Raw genomic sequence first — 13,685 nt, 5'->3', positions numbered from 1 at the left:
ACTGTCTCTATGGAAAATTGGGTGAGGTACCTCACCCTTCTCGATTGCGTCTAATTCACGGCCCTAGGTCGGCAAATTTAAGCTTGAATAGTTAAATCAACTATTCAAGAATAGACTACACTCACCAGATTAATGAATAATCCAATATTTCGGTAGAATTTTCAACGCAAAACACACATCAACCAGCCCGTCGCGTCGTCACGTTCAAACTGCAGAAACATACAGTATGAATCTATTAGCCAATCACATGCGAGGTAGTTTCTTCGTGTTTTTTTTACTAAATAAAGTACCTCGCATGTGATTGGTTTACAGATTCAAAATGGCGACCTACGGCTAGCGAACGGCGATGTTGCGATATGGATAAAATTTCTGCATTATAACCGCGTTACTGTGAGTATTTCGATTGCAAAATGTGAGAAATTAACCCCAAATATTGCGGCATAATATGTCATGTCATGTCAAACTTGTTTGAATGTAAAAAAGCTGTCTGAAATTTGGTTTATCGTAACGTTTGATCTGTGCGCTACTGCCACACAGGAGCTGGCATCATTGACTTCGGTCTGTATACGGAGGGGATCCGTGAAGCCAGACGCAGTCTCCGCGGAACATTCCCCGATGGACAGATACAGACCGATCTTTCGGTCAACATTATCATAAAAAAAGTGTTTACTGTCCGAGTGTTAGCATTCCATTATTGCCATTAACAGATAAATTTATTATGACCATGATCATGATAATGACAGTCAACATCAGGAAGGTTCAAGATGTAAGTGAATTTGTAAAATTTAAAAGTGCAAACAATTCACTTTTACTTTCTTTTTTAATGCCTTCACACATTTCTCCTCATTTCAGCTGTTCATTTCTGCTACTGTCATCATACACTAATTACAGTACACGGGACTACAACATTGGTCAAAACATGTATTTCAGTACCTGGGACTGAACTACAAAAGTCTAACTAGCTGCAACTCACCACACGTTATGCTTCATTTCTCTCAACTGAACGTTCAGTCCGTGAAAGGAACGAATCTGGATGAAACTGTTCAATAAACTTTCAAGGCTACAGCAAACCGTTTTATATTTTTTGCCGGCTTTCTTCTCTTTAGGGACATATTTCGAGGCAGAGTGGTGGTGACCGTGACTATTCGCTTTCCTTCCGGTGTGTGCGTGCGGTGTGTGCATGCACAGCAAAAATTGTAAAGGCAGCTGGAAAGTGGTAGAGCAACGAACATATGTTTTCTGTGGTTTGACCAAAAACAAAGTGATTTTAAGCACGAGCATGGCTTCCCTCGAAGAACTTAAAGCGAAAATTGAACAACTTGAATCGGAACTTAAAATAGAAAGGGAACGAAATGAAAACCTGGCGGGAAGAGGGAGGATAGAAACAATGAGCGCCGAAGTTGTTGACAGCAATCCCTACAGGCAAGTCTGGGATTTCAGTCCCACGTGTTTAAAAGTGTGTGAGTGAGGAGAAAATGTGCTAAACATAGACCTCTAATTGGGTCTAGTCTAAAATTTATAGCCACTGTCAATCATAGTTAGTCTCTACTGTGATCAGTGTTGAGTGTGCGACTTGAACGCAATTTTCAAATGTAGCTTTAATTTGTTGACAGAAGATATTTGTAAATTTAGAGACAGACCAGCTCAGTGTGATCCCGATGGCTATGCAGCGCGATGGACTAAAGATGGAGGAATGATCTCGACTCTCTAGGTTCTAGCTCTTCGGATCTTCAGATTTTTTTTTTTTTTTTTAAATCTTGTTTCCTCTCCCATGAATGGCATGATCCCCGCAGAATTCAGAACCCACAGACCCAGGCCCAGTTACTACGTAATGTGGGAAGGAGCAGTGCAGTTGCCAGAGGACAATATCATGTCAATGACAACAATGGATCAAATGTTGTTTGGCTTAATGGCTGTAAATTAACTTATGTCAGAATTTCCATCAATTTAAAGGTATATAGACTGTATACCCGGTAACTGTAGTCCATAATTTACCTCAAATCAAAGCTATGGTTTTTAAAGAGTCGAGTAACTCAGACTAGTCAGAGCATGAGCAGTGGGTGTGGTGAGCAAGACGTGAACAGAAATTAGAGAACAGAGATGGCATTGCCAGAATCTACACTACAGTTTGATTTTCTTTGTTTCCTCAGTGCAGTGCAGGAGACTCGTAAGGAACAAAAATCCTTTTACATGATTGTAACATGAACAGCAATCATGCTACCTTTGTTATCTTTTTGTCCTCTTCATTTAGTTCTTAATAAAGGAACTAACGTCAGTTAGCTTTTGTCTAGGTTATCTGAGTGATAATTAAAATAGGACACTGAAAAAATTTGTTGAAATGTTGTCTTTTCACATCATTTGATTGTCACCCAGTACTTATTTGTGTGGTACTCTAGAAATGTCATGGTTGTATGACCAAGATGTGCCTGTGTTGCAGCATCTTTTGATGTTTTGAAAATTCTCTGAAAGTGTATCAGATCTAAATACTTTTTGAAAATGAGGAAGCGAAAGGAGGCAAGTCATTACAAAAAAGCTTTGATGGATGCTGGAGTTTCTTTCAATTGTTGTGTGGTTTTAATCTTTCACTAGCACATGCTTTTCATAATTTCGAAATGTGATACGATTTTCCCTCCTTCTTTATCTTTCAACAGTCGCCTTATGGCACTCAAAAGGATGGGCATTGTTGACAATTACGAGGTAAGTACCGGTCATGCTGTTTCAGCCGGAGTCATGCTTCTTAGTTTGTTTCTAAAATGTGGCTCATGGCGTCCTATTTTAAGCAAAATGAGAGTGCAAAATACCCATCTCAGAAAATCCTTTTTGCTTGCTCCCGGTTTCCAGGTTGAACAATATCATCACAGCATGAATATTATAAGCAAGTTAGTCACTCTTCCTGGATGATTAATAAAAGAAAGAAAATAGCTCCAGGTCAATTTTGTTTGTGCTTTTTTATTAGTTGTTCATTGTTTTTGCATAAAGCCAAACAAAATGAAAACTGATGTGTAGCTACTTATCAATGGACATTTCAAGAACTTTCCTGGAACCAAAAGACCGATGACTATTTTTTCTGTTGGTCAATCAGTAGAAAGGATGCATGAAATTCATGCATGATTCTGTATTTTGCCTGAAGAGTATAGTCCTTGTTGAAGAAATGGTTCTACCATAGCAGAGATGCCAACTGTTACTTTTTTTGCAGCATAAATTTGTATATTAATTTACTACAAATGTCTATTGTAGGAAAGGTAGAAAGACTGTTTTCCAATGAAAATATGACTTTTCAGCCCTCAGAATATTGCAATGCTGTTTGGTTAGCATCACTGCCTTGGTAAAGTGATCACATTAAACAATTCTGTCCTTTTCAACAGCGGATCCGTGATTTCACTGTTGCTGTGGTCGGTGTTGGTGGTGTTGGCAGTGTGACAGCAGAGATGCTCACCCGTTGCGGAGTCGGAAAGGTAGTGAGGAGAAATGATAATGTGAAAATCACATAAACTTTGATTCAATGTCTATTAATGTGAGAGGACTAAGAATTACCAATAGTTTCAATCAAGTGAAATTCATTTTGGAGATAAAAACAAATGTTTTGTGTGAAGCAGTGTAAAATGGAAATACATAGCACACCAACAAGGATTGATGAGGAAAAAAGACAAACTACCAGAATGTGTACCTGAGTAAGTCAATCATTACATCTCTTAGTGCCCCAAAGAACCAATGTGGTCATTTAGCTATGAAGTTCTCTTGTTTTTATCACTTTCACAATGATTTATGTTGACTTTATATGTCAATGGTTTGATGTCTTTAGTCTTTTAGGATGTGTAGAATGTGTGTATGTGTGTGTGTGTATCTTTACCAGAGAGATATCGGAAAAGGCTGAGTAATGTTGATGGTGACCACTGATGACCAATATTTTTTCACCATCATCTTTAACTGATAATAATTCTTATCATTATCATGATCATTATGATTAGTAAGATTTTTATGATTGATAAAATTTTGATGTTGATGATAATGGGATCATTATAATCATTATTATTGTTGTCATCATCATCGTGTGTAGTAGTCATTGCAGGGTTACCATTATTTGGTTCATCTTCATCAATATCATCATTATTACAATAGATTTTCTTGATTTCTTGACTGTGTTCACACATTGATGAGAGGTGGTTTCTACAACATTTTTATTTTGTATTGTCTTGTATCAGAACTCTGTGTGGTCTTTTTTTCTTCACTTCAGCTGCTCCTGTTTGACTATGACAAGGTAGAGCTGGCCAACATGAACCGTCTCTTCTTCCAACCACACCAAGCCGGGATGAGCAAAGTCCAGGCTGCTGAGAAAACACTCAAGTGAGACTTGGGTCAAACCTGGGCCCCGTTTTATAAAACTTGTTATCAATAACAAGTTACTATAGTTGTTATAAGCTAATGAAATCCTTGCATCTGATTGGCTGAGAGCAAATTTGTCATAGAAATGTGGCAGTTGTTACTGATAACAAGTCTTATGGAATGGAACCCTGGTCTACCAAGGAGGAATGACCACATGGACATTCTCTTGATTATGAAGACCTCCATGTCCAGATCGTTTAAAGAGATTGTACCTCACTGCTGTTTATAAAGGGATGAGGATGTATTGAATTGCATCAGATTGATGGAAGTGGGTGAAATAAAGGTAACAGAGTCTGTAGATAGAAATTCAGCTAAATGATCAGCTGTGGTGCTTGTAGCTGTTTACATATCAGTGTACTTGATGTAGTATATCTCTCACAAAAGAAAAGGAGAGTTTGAAGGAAATGCCTAGGTATAAAGGAAATATGTGCTTTGAAAGGTTTAAATCATGGAGAAATGATATGGCTAGGAAAAAATAAAAAACTGCTTAGCATATTTTATTATTATGTTTTAAATGATGGACAAAATGTTGCTGTCAGGAATGAATACATGTAGGTGGAAATGCCTATTAAAAAGCCTAATTCTCAATGTTTATTTATTTATGCTTTTGTTTTTCACATGTTGTAATGCTGTGATATCCAATATGTCATATTCTAATGCCATTCAGATATGATCCAACTTCTGATTTTTACCATTAATGAGGTATCAATGAGACAAGTGCATGAGAATATGGATAACTTTATCATTGCTAGTAATAGCATGGTGTTTTGCATTAAAGATTTCTTTTCTGTCTACTTTTATAATTTCATTTTCTTTCAGAAACATCAATCCAGATGTGGAGTTTGAGACCCACAATTATAACATCACCACCATGGAAAACTTCAAGCACTTCATGAGTCGAATTCAGTGAGCTGTTACTCCAATTTCTTTGACAACAAAATTAGTAGATATTATGGCGAAATTTTTAATGTTCATGACACACATTATTGCTTGAAATTTTAACAATTTATCTTTTTTCTTTTTCATGTCTTATCTGATTATTAAGTGTGACCACATTATTTCAGCTCTTGGATTGTTATTTTTTGATTATTCCGAGAGAACCTCAGTTTGAATGGATGAACAAGTTGAAACTGTGCACGTACATGTAGCAATAATTGAATAACCAAAGCACACAGCCAGAATGACGATATAGGGGGTTGAACAAAATGAACATGCACTTTGATGGGAAGATTTTATGTTTGAACTCTCTGGGTCATTGAGCCTTTGAATTGACATAATCTGTGACCTGTTTCAGTGTCATACAGCTGAAAAGTATTATATTTATTTGTATGTGATATCATATTGTTTTACAAAGCAAGGCTTAAGAGAGTTGAGTACAGAGCATATGCTGTCACCCACCTGTAAACGTAGTGACAAGGTTGTGTGAATATCCCATTTCAAAATTTGTTCCATATATCCACTTAATCTACCCACTTGATGCGCACAACATTTTTTAGCCAAGCCGATTAGAAGGAGAATATTTACACGTGCTAGTTATCAACATGTTGTCTTTGTTAGCCTTCTCTAAAATTTGTGTGATAAGGACTTGATTTCATATTCTGAATCCCACTGTCTCTAGGAATGGTGGATTAAAAGGAGGCTCGGTCAATCTAGTCCTGAGTTGCGTGGACAACTTTGAAGCGAGAATGGCTATAAACATGGTAAGTTTGTCCTTTAACTGCATAGCAAACAGTCGATATGGTAGATTCTCAACTCTACATAATGCAAGTGGCAAGTGGAAAAAATGTGATTTTATGTTGTTGACTGAAAGTTTTACATAAATCCAAGCTGTGCAATCAAGGCATTGTTTGTCAAAAAGCCTTGTAGTCTATGGTCACAGGATTATGTGACTGTGTATTGAGAGGTTCTAGGAAGTTCTAAAGTATAGATTGTTTGTCCAATCACTTAGCATTATGTTTTACTCATGTTAAGGTGTTACAGTACCCCCAACCATTCCAATTTGTATTATTTTAGCAAATATGATTTTGACAGTAATACTAACCAATGGAATGCTAATGACAGTAATGATGTATTTCAATATGAAAGTCTACTTTAATAATGTCTTTAAAAAAAACAACTTATTTGGTATGTTTGCTTTTGTGCAGTTGACTCCTTTTGTTGTTGTTTGTTAGATAAACTTTCTTTTGTGAAAGAATTCAGACAGTGCAGTTACGTCACTCTATAACAGTATCAGAACGACACCCATTCAGAAGTTCTAACTAAGTCTGCTGTAAAATTGGTAATTTCCAGGCATGCAACGAGCTTGGCCAGCACTGGATCGAGTCCGGAGTCAGTGAGAATGCCGTCTCGGGTCACATTCAGCTCATCAAGCCTGGAGAAACAGCTTGTTTTGCTGTGAGTGTGCACTTGTTTGTCCACAGCTCCTCTCTCCATCTTCACACATATTTCAGGCAGTCATTATGTCATTTATCTGTAGGCGATGGATTATTATTTACCCCTACCTAATCCGCCTCCACCACCCCTTCCCTCAAAGTATGAAGGGGATATGTTGGAGTTAAATTAGTTAGTCAGTCTCTTGATCCATTGCAATAAATGTCGCTCTGCCAACTACTCCCTTAATGTTTCGGTGATTTAAGTGAAACTTGATATGCATAGTAAGTGTAAGAAGTACAAAATGTGTAAGGCATACTCTAGCCGTATATGGGGGCAAGGTGTTTATGAGGCAACCAGGAACCGTGGCTAAAATCTGTCCTGTCAAAAAGCTATACCGTTAAAGTATTGATCATGATATTTCTAGCTTGATCTGTCTCAGTCTATGCTGCATTATTGTTTTGAGTATCTACACTATATTATATGTAATAAATCCTGAAGCATTCTGTAAAACAATGAATGTTCGTGTGCATTCTAATTTCACGAATTTTGCAAGAGCCAAGATTCGTGAAATTAAAATGCATGCAAAGTTCTCTTCTACATTGTATGCATTGAATACCAGTGGCAATTTGCAAAAATTTCATGCTGCAAAAAAGGCCGTCAGCTCCAATTTGCAAAAATTTCGTGCCGCGAACATATCTTTTAGCTGATGTTGGAATTTGATCATGTGCAATATCCTTCTAACATTTCATCCCAGTGTGCCCCTCCCCTCGTAGTGGCGGAAAACATTGATGAGAAGACGCTAAAGAGAGAAGGCGTGTGTGCAGCCAGTCTACCCACAACCATGGGTGTTGTAGCAGGTCTCCTTGTACAAAACACACTCAAGTAAGTCAAGGTTCTTCTGTCTAGTTTCAGTAGTTTCTAAGGCATTGGTAGCCAATACAAATTTTAAAGTTCAAATACTCTTCTGTTGAGGTCCTCTTGATCTGTATTTCAAAATTGTCGTAAGTGGAGGGATACTTTGGGTACAGTGCACCTCAAGTTTTAAATGTTGTGGGCCTCTTTGTGTGTGTTTGTGTGGGTAGCCAGTACAAATTTAAAAGTTCTAATGCTCTTCTGTTGAAGACCTTTCGATTTCAAAATTGTTGTATTAAGTGGACTACTACCTTGGGTACACTACCCCTCAAGTTTTAGATGTTGTGGACCTCTTTTTTAACCTTTCCAAAATTCATTAGATTTAGTTCAGAAGATGGCATCACATATCAGAAGAGAAAACATATACATCAAATCTATTAGGAGTGGAAAAATACATTGACTTATTTAAAATTTGACTTGACCTATTTAAGTACCGCGTTTATCAATCTTAGTTTGGATTTTCCTTGCAACAGTTGAGACTAAACCTACTTGACTAAACCTACCTCATTGCAAAAGGTACCTAGATTTTTGTTTTGACTCAGCAGAGAAGAGAGAATAAAAGATCTACAAACATACATGCACTGTCTGTCTTCTTAACCCCCCAACCTCACTCAGGTATCTACTAGAATTTGGCAGCGTGACACACTACCTTGGTTACAGTGCCCTCCAAGACTTCTTCCCGACAATGTCCATGAAACCCAATCCAAATTGTGATGACAGCTTCTGCAAAAAGTGCCAAGAAGAGTACCAGGTATAATTGAGAAGTTTCTTCATGATTCTGTTACTGCAAAATAAATGGCAGTATCTGGAGCTGAAAAACAAGTCATGTTTAATCACAACAAAATGTTTCATTGAAATTCTGTCTCTATGTACTTACTTGAGTGAATGAATGTGCCAAGTATAAAAGTAACTGAATATGGGATGTTTCATGATTTACAGTGTCATACCTGTGTGAAAATGAAACTGTCCCAATATTCTATTCATTCTGTATTGTGCACACTCATGCTATGAATAGTTACATGATATCTGAGTGAATGAATTAAAAACATGTGAATCTAATTTGACCTAAAGACTTGTCATTGACCAAAGAAAAAATGCAACTTTTACAGTATCATTTCGCTTCCATGCAGAGTGCATCCTTCATGGCTTGAGGAGATTAACACACTGCTGAATGGTTTGTGCACAATATTTTTAGCAGTTGCTAGAAAAAGACATATATTGAGGCATTTTTCTAGATAGAGAAAGGTTTGGTTTAGCTTCATTCAGTTTTAGTTCCATACAATGCTGCAACATCCTGACGCAAAAGTTACTCAATGAATATCTGTTTTGCTATAACAGTTCAGAATGTGTACATATGAAATCTAGGAAATTCAAATCTTCGGCCAAACAGGAATGTATTCGTAGATATACAACTGTTACACCAGTGTGTGGATTGTGTCTTTACAATGGTTGTAAAAATGATATAGAGAAATGCTCAAAGTGGCGACTTGCGTAATACACATTCCACTAGCTGTAATGTCACTGGCGCTATTGAACCATTGGTGACTCCTCTTGGTTTCATTTCTTTTCATATTTGTCCTGCAGAAGCAGCAAGCTGCCAACCCAACTGTGGAGATGGAAGAGAAAGAGGAGGAGGAAGTCTTACATGAGGCAAATGAATGGGGTGAGCTATGTCTATCTGTCTTACTGTGGGTCATGCCCTGTGCCAAAAATTGGAGAGTGGACTGGAAGTGAGGAGAAAGAAACTTTGAACTAGAGGGGCCATCAAAGGCAGCAGACCCAAGCCTTAGCGGTGCTACAGAGTAGTTGCAATACTAGGAGTATACTATGGGGTAAAAACTGCAAGGTCACATAGAATTTCTTACATCACTCTCACCAAAACACTGTACAATGAAAAAGAGTGCGAAGCGGTGATCTTGACATATATGGCTCTGTGTCCAAATTTTGCCCAAGACTTCAAATTTTGCCCAGTGAGTAAGCATACGCACTGCAGTGTGACTGGGACCAAGCAAATTTTTTCCGTGATTGAGGAATGTTCCTCCAACGAAAAAAAAGAATCAATATTGATATGAAAAATCACCAAATACAGGCCATTTTGTGACGACGGAAAGCGAACTTTCACAAAATTTTCACAAATTCAGAAGGACTAGTCCCTCAAATAAACATAAATTTCAGAATTCTTACAAACATTTGAGCAGGGAAGTCCGTCGTCTGCGAGTTCTGTTTTCATATGTTAGGGGAAAATGTTCTGAGTGGTCACCCCATCATACTCTACTATGGGGTCAAAACTACAAGGTCACACAGAATTTGCAGGGGTCAACTGATTATCACCAAAATCTAATTGATTCTTACCTGTCACTATCCAAAAATTCCCTGAACATTTGGTGCAAATCTGTTCACTTGTTATCTTGTACACAAACAAACAAACAAACAAACAAACAAACAAACATACGGAGCCTTTACATAACCCCCTGCTGATTTTCATCGGCTTGGGTAATGAATGCCAGTTATTTTGTAGTTCAATTTGTGCTAATAGCAGTCTGATGTCACATTCATTTGGTATCTTTCAGGTATTGAGCTAGTATCTGAGACCAGCGTAGATGAACTATCGAGTAAACCTGCTCCTGAACTAGCATCTGGCATCTCGTATGCCTATGACAAACCTGCAGAGGACTCTACGGTAAGGGCTATCTTCACTGTCTGTTGTTAGTTATGCTTTATTGTTTTGCCCCTGTGTAGTTGTCTCTAATCACTGACTGCAGTATGAAATTTCTACACCTTCTGTTATCCTTTCTCTTTAACCTTCATTGTCCCCGCCGAACGAGTTCGAGCAGGGGACTATGAAACGGACTCCGTACGTGTGTGTGTCCGTGTGTGTGTCCGTCCGTGTGTCCGTCCGTGTGTCCGTGTGTCCGTGCGTCCGTGTGTGATCAAAATCTTCAATTTGCTACTTCTCTGTCATTTATGAGCCAATTTTGATTCTGTTTGCTTTATATGATAGCACTATGTGGGAGCTTTGAAACTTCTACACAGAATTTCAGTTGTGACCTTTGACCTTGACCTTTGACCTATATTGCATATTTTCCTACGAAATGCTACTCCTTCGCCATTTCTAACCCGATTTCGATTCCGTTTGCTTTATGTGATGGCACTAGTTAAGAGCTTCAAAACTTCTACACAGAATTTTGACCTTTGACTTCTTTGACCTTTGACCTTGATTTTTTTACCTTTATTGTACATTTTGCTACAAAATGCTACTCCTTCGCCATTTCTAACCTGATTTCGATTCCGTTTGCTTTATGTGATGGCACTAGGTGAGGGCTTCAAAACTTCTACACAGAATTTTGACCCTTGACTTCTTTGACCTTTGACCTTGATTTTTGACCTATATTGTACATTGGCTACAAAATGCTACTCCTTCACCATTTCTAACCCGATTTCGATTCTGTTTGCTTTATGTGATGGCACTAGGTAAGGGCTTCAAAAGTTCTACACAGAATTTTGACCTTTGACTTCTTTGACATTTGACCTTGATTTTTGACCTGTATTGTACATTTTGCTACAAAATGCTACTCCTTCGCCATTTCTAACCCGATTCCGATTCCGTTTGCTTTATGTGATGACACTAGGTGAGGGCTTCAAAACTTTTACACAGAATTTAGACCTTTGACTTCTTTGACCTTTGACCTTGATTTTTGACCTATATTGTACAATGGCTACAAAATGCTACTCCTTCGCCATTTCTAACCCGATTTCGATTCCGTTTGCTTTATGTGATGGCAGCAGGTGAGGGCTTCAAAACTTTCTACACAGAATTTTGACCTTTGACTTCTTTGACCTTTGACCTTGATTTGTGACCTGTATTGTACATTTTGCTACAAAATGCTACTTCCGGCGGGGACATATATTACACACCGCGTAATTTCTACTTTTCCTTGTTCATTCTGTGTTGATTCTTCTATCTGTGTGGAAGAATCTTCTTTTACCCTTTTCACTCTTATGTGTTTCCAGCAGGATAAAAATGAGCATCTAGGGAATGTGATTCCTGCATTTTGGTTTATTTGCTATTGAACAGTGGGATAAAATAGAAATTGGCAGTAGATGAAAGAATTATTGGCCAAGTTTAATACATCATGTTACTTATCTGCTGATAATGTTGAATGACTCCCTGCCTATCTATCTGTCTCCGTTGTTTTTGATTTTGCTCTATATTTCTCTTCACCTATTCATATTTACTTTCCTTCCAAGTGTGATCCCTTCCAATATTCTTAGGCTGTATTCAATCTTCCATGTATGATTAAAAAAATGTTTTGTCCAAACTACTAATTCTTGCATTGAGTTGTTTTTATTGCAAGTGATTGACAAATTGCCTTTCATCAACGTAAATATTGGGCTATCGGGCGGAAGCTTGATAGTCTTGTAGATTTGACGTCTGTTTAGCAATCAGGAGGTCATGGGGTCGAATCCCACATGAGTGTGTATGTCCATGACTTTTTGTCATGGCTGCTACTCAGTGCACTGAATAATTGGTATTTATTTACGTCAATGAATAGCAATTTGTTAGTTACAAAAATGTTTTATGTTTATGCTTTCAATGGTATGCAGTCTCTTTATATTTCTTATGTCTTTTATGTCATCTCAAATCAAACTGCCTCTCTTATTGTGTGTGTTGGAATGTATCTTTACCTTTGTGTGTTTGTAAATTTATGTTTTATCTGTCTGTCTTTCTGTCTGTCTCTGATTGGCTTTCTAACTCTGTTTATCCTTTAAAATATTACCTGCTTATATAATGTTTTGTCTACCATGATCTTCAGTGTTGTCTTGACAGAATCCATTCTCCATTCCTGATTGTTTCCAGGTTGCAGAGCCCACGGAAGCCACGGCCGCTGAAGATGATGGAGAATCCCTGGAGGATCTCATGGCAAAGATGAAGAGCCTGTAAAGACCACCTGTGTATTCCTTGCCTCTGTAAAAAAAAGATTAAGTTAAAGAGACACTATATGCATCGTATTATCGGTCACAAGAATTCAACCCCTCTGCCACGGCCTTTTGTCATGTGTTAAACACGATTACTCTGTGTAGATTATTCCCTTTCCCATATTCTTTTTTTTTTTTTGAAAATCAGTTCTTCTTATAAAAGAAAGTGTTATGACTACATGATATTTGCTATTCAAAAACACAGTGAAAATCAATTTAGGCCCATTTTGGATGCCAAAGAGAAAGGATATGACATAAAGCAGACAAATCAACGATTGTAATAATGCTTGCACTGGTTCGAGAGCAAATCTGCAGGGTCCTGTTGCATAAAAGTTGAGATCAAACATAAGTCAGAAAATCAAGCGTAAGTCTCTGAATACTCAGTTCTGATTGGCTGATACCTGACTGGTATTTGATTTTCTGACTTATGTTTGATTGCAGCTTTTTATGCAACAGGACCCTGCAGCTGATCTGATTTTGTCTCAGGCTGGCTTTCCAAACCTGCTTGGTGGTTTTGACAAGTTAAGAGAACAGTCTGTACTAACTGTAGAATAATAGAACCTAGTTTTTTTTTTTCTCTTTTTCTCTCTTTGCATGTAGGCACAAGACAAAACTCTTGGGCCCAAATCACAAATTTGGTATAAATTTAAACCATGGTTTATGCAAATTTCTTCTGCGTAAATACAATTGACAGATAACGTTTGCCAACAGACATTTAGTAACAAATGCACATTGATACGCGAATCTCAAACGTGCGCCTATTTCACTCTTATTTTAGACCATGGTCTAAATTTGTACTATGGTCTAGGTTTTTAATAAACCAAGTTTAAACCACCTTCGTGAATTTGAGCCTTGGTGTTTCCCTCTTCTTCTTGCTGTCTTCATCTCTTGCCTAATAGAAATTGAAAGCCTGTTGGCAAAGGCCAAGTTTTCCTTCATTCCTTGACAAGACCTATTGCCTGGTGGTTGCATTTAGCAAGATAAAATGACCGATTGTGTGATTAATACATTGGCACTTTCTTTATCCATACTTTAATTGC

At 37.7% G+C, this 13,685-nt stretch overlaps 1 protein-coding gene across 1 annotated transcript; it reads left to right on the top strand.

Moving 5' to 3' along the window:
- The first annotated feature begins 1,031 nt into the window (after nt 1–1,031).
- Nucleotides 1,032–12,610, top strand: LOC139721387 (ubiquitin-like modifier-activating enzyme 5). The gene is made up of 12 exons (XM_071632699.1): nt 1,032–1,422; nt 2,652–2,697; nt 3,366–3,455; nt 4,235–4,344; nt 5,203–5,289; nt 6,002–6,083; nt 6,673–6,777; nt 7,511–7,638; nt 8,284–8,419; nt 9,253–9,331; nt 10,239–10,348; nt 12,527–12,610. Exons 1-12 carry the CDS (start codon nt 1,181–1,183, stop codon nt 12,608–12,610), a joined length of 1,299 nt encoding a protein of 432 aa, XP_071488800.1. The 5' UTR covers nt 1,032–1,180.
- Nucleotides 12,611–13,685: the final 1,075 nt, after the last annotated feature.

This window comes from Diadema antillarum, unplaced genomic scaffold (assembly GCF_040938485.1).
Source record: "Diadema antillarum isolate AM-2024a unplaced genomic scaffold, OU_Dant_1.0 scf00000142, whole genome shotgun sequence".
Classification (NCBI taxonomy): Eukaryota; Metazoa; Echinodermata; class Echinoidea; order Diadematoida; family Diadematidae; genus Diadema; species Diadema antillarum.
The sequence above is the reverse complement of the archived record's forward strand: the minus strand, read 5'-3'. Positions and strand labels throughout refer to the sequence as shown.

Excerpts from the sequence above, each read along its gene's own strand:
- LOC139721387 (XM_071632699.1), top strand. The coding sequence starts at position 1,181 with ATGCACAGCAAAAATTGTAAAGGCAGCTGGAAAGTGGTAGAGCAACGA. Across the intron at positions 2,698-3,365 it reads GCATTGTTGACAATTACGAG|CGGATCCGTGATTTCACTGT; the intron begins GTAAGTACCGGT and ends CCTTTTCAACAG. Across the intron at positions 6,778-7,510 it reads GAGAAACAGCTTGTTTTGCT|TGTGCCCCTCCCCTCGTAGT; the intron begins GTGAGTGTGCAC and ends ATTTCATCCCAG.